Consider the following 17000-nt stretch of genomic DNA (forward strand, 5'->3'; position numbering starts at 1 on the left):
ATTTGCTACTAGGGAAGCCAACAAATGCCAACTATTAATTGCAATTCCTACCTTTGAGTTGAATTTCAGTTTCATTGCTTTTTAAAGAATGTTCACTGGTAAGGCAGTGTAGTGTAGTGTAAACATTGAAATCTGAGTACCAGTCCCCCAATTATACTTGCTTTTAAAAATACAACTTCTGACCGAACTTTATTTCATTTGTAAAATAAAATAAGGAGGTTGAATAAAATCATTGTGATTTAACATGATTGATTTCATAGTCCTTGATCTGCCTTTGAACCCTAGAAATGTATTGTTAAATTATGTGGATGTTATTATGAAAACCCTAATTTCTTATACTTTGTAATAACAGTAAAAGGCTTAAGGTATGAAAATTAACCAGTTGGATTTCTTCAGGTTAATTCCGGTACCCATGGTGGGTTTCAAAGAACTTCTTCGAAGACTGAAGGTTCAAGATCAGATGACTAAGCAACATCAGACCAGATTAGATGTAAGCATTTAGCTTCATTCTCTGCTTCTAGGAGTAGTAAAAGAGATTATAGACACTTCTTTTGACCATGCACATTACCGTTTTGTTTTACAGGGAAACAAGATAGTGTACACTGTAAGTTAACAATTACAGTTTTGTGCAAGTACTTAATATAGAGCCTCCAAAATATGTAAATCTTATTTGATACATTTTAACAATGAATTTAGAATTGTTAGCATTGCTATTAGTTTGTAATTTCCATTTCGAGCCAGAGAATGCATACTTTCTTAATTAAGCAATTATATTTATGAGGCCTTACCAAAATGAAGGCTACAGTTATGATTCTTTATGTTGGTGTAGTATAATTGTAGATTGATGAAGCAAATTTAAATTACTGAATGCTTAAATCTACTTAATGTTTTAGTAAGTAGACCTAGTAATCAAATACTTAAAGGTTCTTGAGGGTTACCTCCACATTCTCGTATGTGGAAATCCTGATAACATATTCATTCAGACTGAATAGTGAAAAGCTTCCTGCTTTATGAAGCAACCCATTTCACTGTCAGCTAGCTCTGATAAAAATTCTCTTTCTTACATTGATCTAGTATCTGCCTTGGTATAATTTATACCCTTTTTCCCTGGCATTGCTTTGTAAGCGATAGCTGTGCTTCCTGTGATAGCACTGTAGATATTTGAACATTGTTCTTTTGAACAATTCTTCTTTTTTAGTATTCCCTTCTCTGGCATGTAAATTCAAGCATGTTTTTTGTTTTGTTTTTTAAGTTTATTCTGAGAGAGAAGGAGAGAGAGAGAGAGACAAAGTGAGTGGGAGGGGCAGGGAGAGGAAGAGAGAGAGAATCCCAAGCAGGCTGTGCACTGACAGTCCCAATGTGGGGCTTGAACTCCCGAACCGTGAGATCATGACTTGAATTGAAACCAAGAGTTGGACGCTTAACTGACTGACCCACCTAGGTGCCCCCAAGTCGTTTTTCATGTGACATGATTTCCAGCGCCTTCATCATCTTAGGCTGGACACACTGAATTTATTCCCATCACTTTTCAAATGAGTTACAGTAGTACTACAAATAGGGTTTGACCAAAGTTCTTCAAAGTAAGACCACAGAAGCTATTACTTGCCTTTAGTTTTGTCAGTCTTGGTAGAGGTTTGTCAATTTTATTGATCTTAGTAAGGAACCAAGTTTTTGGTTTCGTTGATTTTTTTTTTTCTGTAGTACTGTTAGTAATTTCATTAGTCTCTGCTTTTAACCATTTCCTTCATTCTGCTTGCCTTGGGTTTTTCTCTTTTTCTAACGAGACCTTTCCTTTCTAATATAGCACTTTAATGCTGTTAATTTCCTTTTAAGCACTGCTTTACCTCAATCGCGCAAATTTTGATAATGTTATAGTTTAATCTCCGATGCATTAAAGATATATTCTAATTTGTGGAATTAGAACTTAGAATTGTGGAACAGAACTCCACACTTGTGGGAGTTCTGTTTGACTGTTGGATCTTTTTGACTAATAGATTATTTTAGAAGTATGTTTCATTTCCACATCTTTGGAAATTTTCCTTTTACTCTCATTGATTTCTAGTCTAGTTCTATTATTGTCAGAGAACTTTGTATGATTTGAATTTTTTTAAGGTGTTTAACCCACATGCCTTTGAATAGAGTGTGCATTCTGCTGTTCTGGGTGAAGTTTTCTGTTAGTGTCAGTGAGATCCAGTTGGTTAATTCTTCAGTTCTACTATATTGATTTTTCTGTTTAGTAGTTCTGTTGTGAGGGTTGAAGTCTCCAGCTAGAATTGTGGGTTTTGTCCTTTGCTCCTTTCAATTCTTTAAGTGATTGCTCTTGGGCCTTTCTCAGTGGATGGAAGGTGGTGGTAATGTGTTGGTGCTTTATCCCCCGGGGCACATTTGGCAATGTCTGGAGACTTCTTTGGTTGTTAGAACTGGGTGAGTGCTATAGGCATCTACTGAGATGAGGCGAGGGTGCTGATAAACATCCTACTGTGTACAGAACAGTGCCTCTGCGACAGTTATCTGGCCCAAATCAATACAGTGGTTCCCCCCTTAACTGCCATCTGGAAGCAGATGATCATCCTGATGAATCATCGGGTCAGTAGTAGCCTAATGCTGTGTCACAATGCCTGTGTCATTCACTTCACTTCATCTCATCAAGTAGGCATTTTATCATCTCACATCATAAGAACAGTAGTGCAGAACAATATTTTGAGAGACCACATTCATGTAACTTATTCCAGTAGATTGTTATAATTGTTCCATTTTATTGTTAATTTCTTACTGTGCCTAATTTATAAATTAAGCTTTATCAAATATGTGCATGTATAGGAAGAAACATCCTATATATAGGATCTGGTACCATCCATGGTGTTAGGCATGGGGGTTGTGTGGATGAGGGCTACTGTTGTAGTACTGGAGCTGAGCAAACCTCTAGATATTACAGTGTGTCTCCTCCATCGGAACTAAAAGGCTTTTCTTGGAGTTGTCAGCATTATGCTCACTTGTCAGTTTTGGGCTTTGTTGAAACCTGTGGGGTGTGCCAGAACTGGGGGAAATGGTAACCTCACCCACCAGTTCAGTGGTACTTCAGTTCATGTCTCCTTCCCCAATCCTCCTGCCACTATTTATTTTTCAAATAGTTGCCCGTGCAGTCTAAGTTTTATAGCTGTATTCAGTAGGTGAGATAAGAGTGGCATATACTAAAGTCCATCTTGTCCAGAATCAAAATTTTTCCTATCTTGGGGTACCTAGGGGGCTCAGTCAGTTAGGCTTCCGACTCTTGATCTCAGCTCAGATCTTGATTATGAGGGTCGTGAATTCAAGCCCCACGTTGGGCTCCACACCGGGTGTGGAGCCTACTTTAAAAAACATTGTTGGGGGACGCCTGGGTGGTTCAGTAGGTTAAGCATCTGACTTCAGATCAGGTTATGATCTCATACTTCATGAGTTCGAGCCCTACATCGGGCTCTGTGCTGACAGCCTGGAGCCTGGAGCCTGCTTCACATTCTCTGTCTCCCTCTGCCCCTCCCTGGCTTGTGCACTCTCCCTCTCATAAAAATAAGCATTTAGAAAAAGTTATTCCTATCTTTTCCTAGTTTTTATGTTGGATTTATCTTTTCTTTACTGAATTTCAGAAGTTCACTGTTTACTCTAGATTTTAATCCCTAGTCTGATTTAAATGGTACAGATGTCTCCTACTTTCTCACCTCTCTGCCAACTCTGCTTTTTGGTGTCCTCAGTTGAACAGAAATCCTTAATTTTAACATAACAATACCCACTAGTTTCTTGCCTTGTTTTTCTTCTTGGGATTTTGCTCAAGAAGTCATTCTTCAATCCAAGGTCTGAGAGTCTCCTACATTATTTTTCTGACATTTTATTTAGAGTTTAACCTTCCACATTGGGGTCTTCTGTCTTCATGGAGTTTGACTTTGTACAATAAGTGGTATGAACCCAACTTTATTTTTCTCTAGTGGGTCAAGTTTGCCGATGTCATCCATAAATAATACCCAGTGTTATTTTACCCAGTGATTTATCAAAGCAAATTTATCCAACCAAATTCCCATATATGTATATGTTATCTATTCTGTTCTTAAGTCAGTTTTACCTTTTTCTTTTTTTTTACGTTGTGGCTTTGTAGTGTATCTCAATGTGTGGTAGAGTGAATCTCTGATCTTTGTTCTTTTCAGAGTTGTTTCATCTTTATGGATCTTTACTGTTCTGTAACAGTCTCAGAATCTATTTGTCAAAATGCTAGAATTTTAGTTGGAACTGCATTAAACATATTTGTAGAGAACTGAATCTTAATAAATTATTCCATTATGAACACACTATGTTCTTTTACTCACTGAGGTCTTTACTCATTGAGGTAGTCTTTTGAAACAGTTTAAAAAACTTTTTTCTTGAGGTGGGGGGAAGGAACAGAGAGGGAGAGAGAGCATCTTAAGCTGGCGCCATGCCCAGCACAGATGCAGGGCTCAGTCTCACAACTCTGAGATAATGACCTGAGCCAAAATAGAGTCAGATGCTTAAGTGACTGAGCCACCCAGGTGCCCCTTAAATATTTTCTTTAAAAACCTTGTGCCTTCTGGGGCACCTGGGTGGCTTACTCAGTTAAGCTTCAACTCTTAATCTTGGCTCAGGCCATGATCTCACAGTTCATGCTTTCAAGCCCCACACCAGGTTCTGCACTGACAGCATGGAACCTGCTTGGAATTCGGTCTCTCTCAAAATAAATAAACTTTAAATGAAGAACTAATAATTTTAAAAACCCTGTGCCTTCTTTCTTGGGTTAACTCCTTAGATTGTTTTCGTGTTTGTGAATAAATACTAAATGGCAACCATTTCTACTTTTCTTAGTTATTGTTGGTTGAGAAGACCACTATATTATTCTTGCGTCTGGAAGCCTGTCAACTTTTTAAAACTGGGGTGGAGTGGGGCGCCTGGGTGGCGCAGTCGGTTAAGCGTCCGACTTCAGCCAGGTCACGATCTCGCGGTCCGTGAGTTCGAGCCCCGCGTCAGGCTCTGGGCTGATGGCTCGGAGCCTGGAGCCTGTTTCCGATTCTGTGTCTCCCTCTCTCTCTGCCCCTCCCCCGTTCATGCTCTCTCTCTGTCCCAAAAATAAATAAAAAATGTTGAAAAAAAAAAAAAATTAAAAAAAAAAAAACTGGGGTGGAGAAAGTGCCTAGGTTATGTAATGTAAAACATGGCCACCTAATTTTGTTCCTTCAGCATGACCTGTCACTGGAAAGTTCCCTTAAAAGGCAGTGGACTAAATGTCTTGCACAATCTTCTTCTTACCCTCTTTTCTTATAACATCTCAAGGCAGTGCCACAGAATGATTATGATAGGAACGGTTATGGGATTCAGGTTGGGTAGCTTTAATGAAATGAGTTTTTAACTCTGTAAGGTTAAGACTTCTGTTAAGGCAGAACAGTAACGATTTCAGGCCAAAGAGCAAATCCATGATGCCAAGGCATAAAAATGTATTAGGTTGTATAATAAATATTCTTCCTTTCCCCTCCACTTTGATCACTCTGTCTAAAATATTCAGCACTTAATACTGGACTATACTGTACTTTTCAGATTGTCTGTTAAGGCCACTCCTGGATGTGACTTCATAGATACTTTTTCCATTCAGGGCCTGGTTGTTGGTCCTATACCTCAATATTTTTCAAGTATACACTTATTTTTCTATACACTTTGCCTTATCACTAAATTTCCTGGAGCTCTTAAGAAGCCTTTGAATGGTACTTTTTAATTTTATGGGTGCATAGACAGGAAGAACTATAAAGACAGATGTAGAGGTGTTTATATTTTGAAAGATGAATCTCCGTCTCCTCTTAGAATCAAATTTTTCATATAAACCTGATAAATATTTGTGATGTTTATACTCACCTTCAAAACTTTCTTTTGAAAAACAGATCATATCTGAAGATATTAGCGAATTACAGAAGAATCAAACCACAACTATGGCCAAAATTGCACAATACAAGAGGAAACTCATGGACCTTTCCCATAGAACTTTACAGGTAGTAATTTGGAATTTTTTTGAACATCTGTAAGATTATATGTGTGATAGTGCCAGATAGAGAAAAACACACTGAAAGGAAGGAATAGTAATTTGAAACTGTAAGTACCAAACTTTCTCAGTAAAATCTAGAAGTCAGATGAGAGGTCTCATAGGAGTGGGTGAAGAAAATAAATGTATTCTAAAATTCACATCTTATTGAGAGGGTAGAAGCAGTGAAGAAGTAAATCATCTCGGAGCACAGAAAGCATGTATCTAGTTCTCATAAAAGTAAAAGAAAAATATTTGATTTTCAGTGCTAGAAAAGGGAGTATAACTATTAATGAAACGGCCAGATGAAAAAACAACAGTGGAACTTCAAAATTAACAAGAGGGAGTAAAAGCATGAATAGCAACAAAAACTGAAATTTTAAACTATCATGAAAACAGAAACATTAGGTACCAGAATCAATTGAATATATCAAGAGCTGTATGCAGAATAAAATTTGTAGCATTTAAGCTTTCACTTAAAAAATTTTTTTTAAATGTTTATCCACTTTTTGAGAGAGATGGAGACTGAGCATGAGTGGGGGAAGGGCAGAGAGAGAGGGAGACACAGAATCAGAAACAGGTTCCAGGCTCTGAGCTGTCGGCACACAGCCTGACGTGGGGCTTGCACCCATGAACTGCGAGATTATGACCTGAGCCTGAGCTGAAGTCGGACACTTAGTTATCATCCTTAAAATACAAACGCAAAGAATAAGGAACTGGTACTTATCTTAAGAAGTTAGAAAGACTCTCAAGAGAAGCCAGTGAGAGAGAAATACAGATATGAAATAAGTGAAATAAAATTAATCATAGTACAGAGAATAAATCGAAAGCTGTTTCTTTGAAAAGATCTTTGAAATGGCTAAACATCTCATGAGGAAAAGGAGAAAGGAAACATTACTACAGACAACAGAACAGAATGAGAAAATACTGCATGCAATTCAGGACAACACATTTGGGAGCTAGAGAAAACATTAATTTTGGTGATTTCAATTTTGCTAAAAAATCATCTACATAGGTGCAAAAATCTTAAATGGACAAATATATAAATGAGAAACTTCTTAAAGATCAACCATGGAAAAATACCAAGGCCAGATGTTTAACTGCTTAACTTTGTCTAACCACTAAAGAGCTAATTCCTTTAGACAAAAGGAAAAATCTATAGACCATTTCCCCATTTAAAATCACTTTGAGATAAAATTCACCCACCATACATTTCAGTGTATATAGTTCATTTATTTAAAGTGTATATAGTTAGTGGTTTTTAGTATATTTAGTCTGTGCAACATTGCCACAGTTAATTTTATGACATTTTCCTCACCCTAAAACAAAACTTCATTCCTATTAGCAGTCACTCCCCATTTCATCCCAAAACCCTATCCAAGCAACCACTTTCTGTCTCTGTGGATGTGCCTATCCTGGACACTTCAGATAAATGGCATCAAGAGATGTAGTCTTTTGTGACTGGCTTCTTTCATGTAGCGTAGTGTTTTTAAGGTTCATCTGTGTTGTAGCATGTAGTATTACTTCCTTTTTATTGCTGAATAATACTCCATTACATGAAAATACCAATATTCATCAATTCATTAACATTTTGGTTGTCTCCCCCGTTTGGTTATTAACATATGTTGCTATTAACATTTGTGTACAAATATTTGCGTGGACGTGTGTTTTCATTTTTCTTGGGTACCTAAATCTAGGATTGGAATTGCTTGGTCGTATGGTAACTCTGTTTAACTTTTGGAAGAATTGCTGAAAACTTTTCCAGAGCAGCTGTGCTACTTTACATCTCTGCTTCTGGTACCCCCAAATAAAATCTATTCATGTACATTTCTAATAAATAGAGATGCAGATTATGCTAAGTGAAAGAAGCCAGATTTCAAGGCTACAAAAGGCATGATTCCATTTATATGATGTTATGCAAAAAGCAAAACGAGAGACTGGTAACAGGTCAGTAGTTGCCAGGGGCAGGTAATAAAGGGAGAGCAGTGACAACAAGGAGTAGATGGAAACGTTCTGTACCTTGATTGTGGTGATGGTAACAGGATTTTGTCAAAATTCATAGTAACTGAGCACCTAAAATGGGTGATTTTCTTACATGTGGACTACACCTCAATAAATGTGACCAAAAGCAACGTAAATGCATAAAGGATCCAACTATTTATCAAATCCTAAAGGAATATACTGTGATGAAGTAAGGTTTATTTCAGGAATGCAGGGTTGGTTTTATAACAGGAAATCTATCATAAAGGAAAAATATAGAGACTGTTACCAAAATGAACAGCAAATATTCAAAGAAGCAAAGCATTAAAATCCCATTCAGAAAGTAATCCCCCCCACCACCAGAAAAAGTAATATCCATTATCTTGGAGGTTTTCATAAATATAACAAGGTAATTAGGTAACTAATATAAACATTGGACAAGATTAAATTGTCTTTTTGCTGATGGCATGATTGTAATATCTAGAAAACTCTTACGAGAAAACCAGAGAATGTGGTTAAAATGGCTAGATACAAGATAAATGTACCCAAACCAGCATACCATTAGTGAAAACAGGAAAATATTATTGTGATGTAAAAATTGTAAGATACTTAGGAATAAATTTATGAGGGAAGTACAAAATCTGAATTCGTCTTTACAAAATGACGTATAAACCATATTTAGATGAGAAGATTCACTATCCACTTTATAAAGTTTGAAAATAATTTCCAACTTTTAAAGACTTGATCAAGAAATCTTTCAGTTCCTCAAGAAGGATAAGTGTTTTCAGAACAGCTTTTGGGGGAACAAAAAGGAAATAGTGAAGGGGACTTGCAAGACTTTAGAACCTATCTTAAAGGTTCTGTGACAAATCAGTGTGGGACTGGCATAAGATTGGACAGTAAAGATAAACAGAATAGAGAATCCAGAAATAGATGCCAACTACATCTTCATGCTTCATTTGATGAAGGTGGTATCTCAATTCAGTTGGTTTATTTAATAAATAATGCTAGAGTAACTGGCTGTCTGGGAAAAAAAGAAACTGGACCTCTGTATCATACCATAGACAAAAATAGGTGGATTAAAGATTTAACTAAAAGATTTATGAAGCTACATGCTTGACTGTAGACATTGGAGAGATTTTTGGCCAGAAAGCCAGAAACTATAAAATAAAATTGGCTAATTAGAATTTTGCACAGCAAAAGATATCAGAAGCTATTTGTCAAGTCATGTGACAGATAACCAGAAAAAGAAAATTGAATTTGCAAATGGTGATTATTCGTACTATACAAAGAGATTGTTTTTTTACCAAAAAACTCACAGTATGGGCAAAAAATGTGTAAAGGCATTTCATAGAAGAGCAAATGCAAAGTAGTTTTTGACTATTAAAGGATGCTCCTTTAACTTTTCAGGGAAGTACAGATTAGAGAAGAAATGTGAGCTCCATTCACACTCGTCAGTTTGGAGAAAACTTAAATAACTTCTTGCTGATAGCATTGTGGGGAAAAGGGTACTCTCATGTGGTTTATGAATTTAAATTGTAAAACAATCTAGCAGCTTCTGTTAGACTGAAAACACGTGCTTTTAAACCCAGCGGTCTCATTCTTGGGGGTCTAGATCAGTATCTCTCTATAAAAGTTTATTACTAGAAACAGAATATATACCCCTCAATAGGAGGAATAACTGAATAAATTATTGGTTATTAATGCATGACAAATTATGCAGTCATTAAAAACAAATTAGAGGCATGTCAATATTCTAATGTAGATTACCTAATAAAAATGGACAAACCTAATCCAACTCTCAAACTGTTAAGATTCCTACTGTAAGTGTATTCAGCTGGTTTCTTTCAACAAATAACTGTAAGGAAATTACTTGCATAACTAAAAAGAGACTCATGATTCTGTTGGTATTGTTGGTGGATTTTCTTTATATAGGTCCTAATCAAACAGGAAATTCAGAGGAAGAGTGGGTATGCCATTCAAGCTGATGAAGAGCAGTTGCGAGTTCAGCTAGATACAATTCAGTGTGAACTGAATGCACCTACCCAGTTTAAGGTAGGCATTTATAGGACCATAGAGCTAGAATTTGTCAGTCTTCAAAAAGAGGAATTATGTATACTTTTATTAAGTATTTTGTTCTCTTTAATCAAAACTTCTTTTTTAAAGTAGATTCTTAATGATGTGGTTTTGGCTTACGTTAATGTTTCACATAATGTACAGAGGGAGAATTACACAACTTTATAAGAGTAGTACCCATCCTTTTAAAAGAAAAAATTCTCTTTTAGAAGTGGTTGCTGTCATTAGCAGTTGTAATTTGACTCGGTCTTATTTTTAGGGCCGACTAAATGAACTGATGTCCCAAATCAGGATGCAGAATCATTTTGGAGCAGTCAAATCTGAGGAAAGATATTACATAGATGCAGATCTGTTACGAGAAATCAAGCAGGTAAGTGCACTAGGGCTAGGGTGCACATTTTAAAAGGAGAATTCACTTCACATCTGTTAGGCTTGCTATTACCCAAAAGAACAGTAAATAACAAGTATTGACAAGACTGTGAAGAAAACAACTTTTGTGTATTTCTGGTGGTGATGTAAAATGGTGCAAGTGCTGTGGAAACAGTTCCTCAAAAAATTAAACATCTAGCTGATACATGATCTAGCAGTTCTACTTCTGGATATTTACCTAAAAGAATTGAAAGCAGGGACGCACATACGTTCTTAGCAGCAGCATTCACAATAGCCAAGATGTCGAAGCAACTCAAGTATTCAAAGACAGATGAATGGATAAACTAAATACAGTGTGTATGTACGTATGTATGTACATATATATATATGTGTGTGTGTGTGTATATATACACACATATATATGTGTATATATACACATACACACACACACACACACACACACACACACATCGTGGAGTATTATTCAGCCTTAAAAATGAAGGAAACTAACACTCACTACAACACAGATGAGTCTTGAAAATGTTACGCCAAGTGAAATAAGCCAGTTTAAAAGGATATAGTATAATTATATAGTACACTTATACAGTGTAATTCAGCTCATAGAATGGTCGTTGCCAGGAGCCTGAGGGGAGGGAGAATGGGGAATTAATATTTAATGGGTACAGATTTGGGGAAGATGAAAAAGTTCTAAAAATACAGATTGTAGTGATTTTGCATAATGTGAATATACTAATGTTACTGAACTGTGTGTTTTTAAAAAGGGTTAAGATGGGTATTTTTGTGTTTTGTATATTTTATAATAAAAGATGAATTCAGTTAGTGGAGGCACCACAGTTCCCTACACCCTGCTACTCAATTTGTAGGTGGCAACAGCAACACACGAGAGGTCATTACAAATGCATAATTTCAGTCCTTACTCCAAACCTACTTAATGTACATTTTATTAAGATCAGAGTGATTTGTATGTACAATTTGAGAAGTAACTGCTCTGTCCTCTATGCCCAACCTGTATGTCACATATAAATTGTAAATATGTACCAATCATTGATCTCCTCAGCCCTCAGGGGACCCAGGTGGAGGTTGGGGTGGCCAGAACCCCTCCAACTACTTTTAGCTCATCTGGTGTGAAAAGTTTGGAAAGTACTGCTCTAGTTTATTTTCCTCAGTATAAATACAGATTGATTTAATGAAAGCTGTCTAACCAGTGACTGTATCTAAAGGTATTAAAATGGTAAATTTTGAGGAACATCTTAGGGCTGTTGTCATGGCCTGGGGCATTTTTAGATGGTTATAATTGTCACCTACAAATCCAGTTTTATTATGTGCTTTAGAAGGGATATTGCTATATTATACAACTAAAATCCAGTTTGGCTCCTAGGTTCTTGGGACATATACATCCACTTGACTATATTCCATTGTAAATAACTACAAAACACTAGCTGAGAAAGATTCCAGTATATTGATAGAGTGATTATGCAATAAAGTTTAGAATAACATGAACACTTGTTTTGGGACTGGATCACAGCTCATCACCTAGTTTAGGACCTTGAGCGGGTTTCCTACCTGCATCTCAATTTTTCTATCTGTAGAGATGCTGTAATGCATCCCCAAAGAGTGCTTAAAAAAATTTTGTTACTACCCATGAAGCTCTGAAAACTGCTTTAACACTTGGATGCTTTAAAATGTTAGCAATTGTAGTTCTGTTATCATTATATACTTGGTACTTCAAAACATGAAAACTTTTAGTTTTCAGAATTATTTTGCTAGTCCTCCATATCTGAATACCTTCTTGCATTATATTTTAAAAATCTAAATCTTCTGTACAATTTCTATGGAAAATACTGTTCATTTTTTTTGGTTTTGTTTACTATAGGTCATAGAAATGTGTTAGCACAAGCTGTAGTATGAAATGTTTTAATATGCATGTCCACTCTATTTAGAGCAGCTACCAAGTGCTGTATTGCTAGTAAAATAGTGAAAAAGTCCTTTTTCCTGTGCATAGTGTGCAGTTTAATGGCTTAATACATTAATATATATTTTAATTCCTTCTAGCATTTGAAACAACAACAGGAAGGCCTTAGCCATTTGATTAGCATCATAAAAGATGACCTAGAAGATATAAAGTTGGTAGAACATGGATTGAATGAAACCATCCACATCAGAGGTGGTGTCTTTAGTTGACAATTCACAAACTTATGTTAAGGGTTTGTGAAATGTATCTTCTTGCAACATCAGGCCTTCCTTAAGAATGAAACTGACCACATGGAGGGGAGAAAAAGAAAATCCTCTCCTGGCTTTTGAGGAGGCTACTGTCAAATTATTTTCATCAGATCTGAAATAACATCCACTTCACAGCTGTTCAAAGATAGCCTTTGAAAGATTCATACCTGAAAGCTGTTACTGTAAAAGAGAAGTACATAATTACGAAAAGTATGTGCCGCTGTACATTTGGACAACAGCATTATTCTTAAAACTAATCAGTGTTTAATGATTATTCTCCATTGAGCCTGTACTCTGCTTTCCATAGCAAGTAAATATGAAATACCTACTTTGCACATAACAAAATAAACTGTGTAACTATTTGGCTGTTGGAGCTTTGTACTTCAGAATGTAAATGTACGTCAGTTTTTATATATTTGTGAATTCATCTGTGGGAGGAGTAAAGGAAATCCAAGAGTATTTAATGATTGTGGTTATCTTTTCATCCTATAAAGATTTGAAAATATATTTTTATATTATTTTACTTATTTGGAATTTACAGAACACACTTAAGCAATTAGGATATAACAGAATTACATTTTATCATTTTTGCAACTTTTTTTGCTTTTTAGATCTTTTTATTTCTTAAAAAAATGATGAAAACAAATAAATTCTTGATTGTAATTACTTTTATATAATTCTGTCTGATGCTTTATTTGGCTCTCCTCACAAGTATTAAATCATAACCGCAATTTAAGAATTCTAGTCTTGAGTTTGATTTTTCCCTCCTGGAAAATGTATCAATGCTGACCTAGTTTGACTAGGTTATGGCAAGTAAAACTTATTTCAAGTATCATCTATGGTAAAGAATCCCCTGGGGCACCTGGGTGGCTCAGTGCAGTTGAGCATCTGACTTTGGCTCAGGTCATGATCATGCGGTTTGTGAGTTCAAGGCCCCCACATCCAGCTCATTGCTGTCAGCCTGTCAGTGCAGAGCCAGCTTTAGATCCTCTGTCCCCCTCTTTCTGCTCCTGCCTCTCTTGTGCTCTCTCAAAGATAAACATTAAAAAAATTCCTTAATGTATCATTCGGAACTGAAAACACTAGAAAAATCTGAATTAGACATCATGATATGAAATGATTTTTTTTTTTTTTTTTAACATTTTGAACAATTTCTGACTACAAACTTCACCCCTGGGCTGTATGTTGACCCCTCTTGTGGTGCTTCAACTTTTCATTTCTGTCGTGCTTTGGCTTGTAATGAGAAGTGTTTTGAGAAATAGCCCCATGAATCTTGCCACACTGTGTTTATGGGGATGGTGAGGGATATGATACTTATCAAGAGGCCATCCTCTCAGATCTCACTGAAGGAAGTTCTGTCCAGCTGTAAACTAGGTTAAAGATGTGTAGAAGACTGGGAACTTCAAAAATGACTCTTTCCAAGTTAGGTGCTGAAAATTTCCAGCCACTTTTGCCAAGTTAATGCCATGCAAACTTGCTATATTCTCTTCCATCATACTTTCCTACTCATTGTGGCAATTCCAACAGTCCCAAAAGAGGAATTTGTCTATTTTCCTGTGTTTTCTTCCTCAGCCAGAAAACAGGCAGTCAGTCCCATCCTCATCCATGTAGCAGAGTATGGAAGGAGTTTCTGGCCCTCTGTATACCCTCCTACAGTAGGGAGAGTTGCTGATGTAACTGATGAGAATTGTTACTCACTGAGCCACATACTCTAGTGGACAGACTGCGAGTCACATACGCTATGTTCACTTCTCTTGCCTTTCGTTTTTTGTGCTCTGATACTCTTAGGCTAATTTCACAAGGTAAATACTCCTAGACAGGGCCAGTCAGCCTCCCAAGTTTCAATCCCACTAACTTCATATGTTAAGGCAGGCTTATTACCCTCATTCATATAGGCTGTTAGGTAACTGGACTTGGTCAAACTACAGGTGTGGTCCAAGCAAGTAAGTCAAGTTCTAGTTTGGGTGGGTAGGAGGAGGAAGGACCCAGTTTGGCCTTAGGACTAAGCTGTATTCTCCAGTGCTATTTATACAAGTTCTGTGTTTAATCTTCAACTGGCTAACAGTTCTTACAGACAGTCGACTCAAAATTCTGAACATGAACAGAGGCGAAGAGAAGAAAGCACACTGAGACTGCAGGGAAGATGACCACACAGGAGGATCCCAGGCCCACCTCCTCCCACAGACACACTGAGGATGCAACTAACTCTGAAAATGACCTGAAGACTAGCAAAACGGCTCTCTTGCAGCTAGGGATATAAAAAAAACACACTGAGAAGGGTTCGGGAGGCGAAGATGAACCTGAGAACCAAACAGCTAGTGTGGTGACCCACAAGGAATGGAGGTCTTCCCTGAGGAGTGAGGGGATCAGACCCCACATGGGACACATGGAGTGCTTCCAACCCTGGAGACATGCACTGGGAACATGAGCCCCCATAACATCTGGCTTTGAAAATCAGCAGGACTTCTCTCTGGGAGACTTGAGAGGGCAACAGGAAACTCATTCCACTCTTAAAGAGCCAGAACCCTATATCATTAGGTTCAAGACCAAAACAGAGGCAGCAGTTTAAAGTGTCTGGCTAGTATCTGCAGTCTTTATTGACTAATTTTAGGCTACGTGCTGGAGGGGAAGGGTTCCGTAGACACTTTCTCCATGAATGGACATGCTGGTGCACACAATTTTTCTTGCCCTCCTCTTTAAGCCTAGCTGGCCAGCCGCTGGCAGGAGCTAGTATTTACAACTCCATCTACTTGCCTATTACTGCTTACCTAGCCCTGGTGTTCTGTGGACCTGCCCCAGCAGGCTCTCTTTGACAGTAGCTCCCACCATGCAAAACTCAGCAGGCAGCCTCCTTATAGCCCTGTGCCCCTCCAAAACCTATCCTGCCCCAGGAAAGTGGGGGGAAGGACCAAGCCCTGTCTTCCACCACACATGCAGCAGTTGCAGCCAGCCGTACCAGGAACTAACCCCACTCCATCAGTACACCCATTACAGCTACAGGCACACCTCTTAGCCAGCCAAGCAGGGGACGAGCCCTGCACACCAGTCTGCCCACAGCAGTCATGACCAGTCATTGCAGCAGCCCTGCCCATCAGTGTACCTGCAGCAGCGGCAGCCAGGCCTCACATCCACCTGTGCTGGGGGCCAGTACCACCCACCAGTACACCCTCAGCTGTCCTGGCCCAGTCACAACAGGAGGGTGCATGCAGCCCACCCGGGACACCCTCAGAATGCCTGGTTCTGGTGACCAACGGGACTATGCTACTGGACCCCAAAGGATGACTTCTATATAAGGTCACTACTTTCAAGACCAGGAGATGCAGCTGACCTACCTAACACTCAGAAACAGAGTCAGACAAAATGAGACAATGAAAGAAAACAAACCTCAGAAAAAAACTACATGAAACTACATGAAACAGCAATCTACTTGAGTTCAAAGTCATGGTGATAAAGATGTTCACTGGACTTAAGACAAGAGTGGATGAACTCAGAACTTCAACAAAGAAATAGAAAATATAACAACCAATAAGAGGTGAAGAATTCAGTACTGAAATAAAAAATACATTAGAGGGAATCAACAGCACGTTAGAGGATGTAGTACAGATCACTAATCTAGAAGACAGGGTAGCAGAAACCACTAAAGCTGAACAGCAAAAACCAAATGAAGTTAAGATTAAGTGAGCTCTGCAACAACAAGTGTACTAACATTTGTATTATAGGGATCCCAAAAGAGGAGAGAAAGAGCCAGAAAACTTATTTGAAGAAATAAAAGTAGAAAGCTTCCCTAATCTGGGGAAGGAAAACAGGCATCCAAGTCCAGGAAGCACAAAGAAACCCCTAACAAAATAAACCCAAAGAGGTCCACACTAAGACACATAATAATTAAACTATCAAAAATTAAAGATAACATCTTAGAAGCAACAAGGAAAAGCAACTAGTTACATACAATGAAGCCCCCATAAGGCTATGAGCTGTCTGTTCACCAGAAACGTTGCAGACTAGAAGGGAGTGGCAGAATATATTAAAAGTGCTACAAGGGGGAAAAAAAAGGTACAATCAAGAATATTCTACCCAGCAAAGTTATCATTTAGATTTGAAGCTAAACCAACCTTACAAGAAATGTTAAAGGGACTTCTTTAAGGCCATAAATAGAAAATTCTGAATGAAAAATATTTCACTGATGAAAGCAAACATATAGCAAAGGTACTAGATCACTTATAAAGCTAGTATTGTAGGTTAAAACACAAAAGTAGTAACATCAGTTATATCTACAATAATTAAAGGA

At 37.6% G+C, this 17000-nt stretch overlaps 1 protein-coding gene across 2 annotated transcripts in view; it reads left to right on the forward strand.

Moving 5' to 3' along the window:
* The window catches only part of NUP54 (nucleoporin 54), a 30859-nt gene extending 17685 nt beyond the window's left edge, over positions 1 to 13174 (forward strand). For both annotated transcript variants that reach the window (XM_058722229.1, XM_058722231.1), the window contains 5 exons: positions 397 to 490; positions 5913 to 6020; positions 9965 to 10084; positions 10365 to 10475; positions 12548 to 13174. In XM_058722229.1, the coding sequence (XP_058578212.1) occupies positions 397 to 490; positions 5913 to 6020; positions 9965 to 10084; positions 10365 to 10475; positions 12548 to 12676 (562 nt within the window). In that variant the 3' untranslated portion in view covers positions 12677 to 13174. The remainder of the gene's footprint in view (positions 1 to 396; positions 491 to 5912; positions 6021 to 9964; positions 10085 to 10364; positions 10476 to 12547) is intronic.
* Positions 13175 to 17000: the final 3826 nt, after the last annotated feature.

Source organism: Neofelis nebulosa, chromosome 3 (assembly GCF_028018385.1).
Source record: "Neofelis nebulosa isolate mNeoNeb1 chromosome 3, mNeoNeb1.pri, whole genome shotgun sequence".
Classification (NCBI taxonomy): Eukaryota; Metazoa; Chordata; class Mammalia; order Carnivora; family Felidae; genus Neofelis; species Neofelis nebulosa.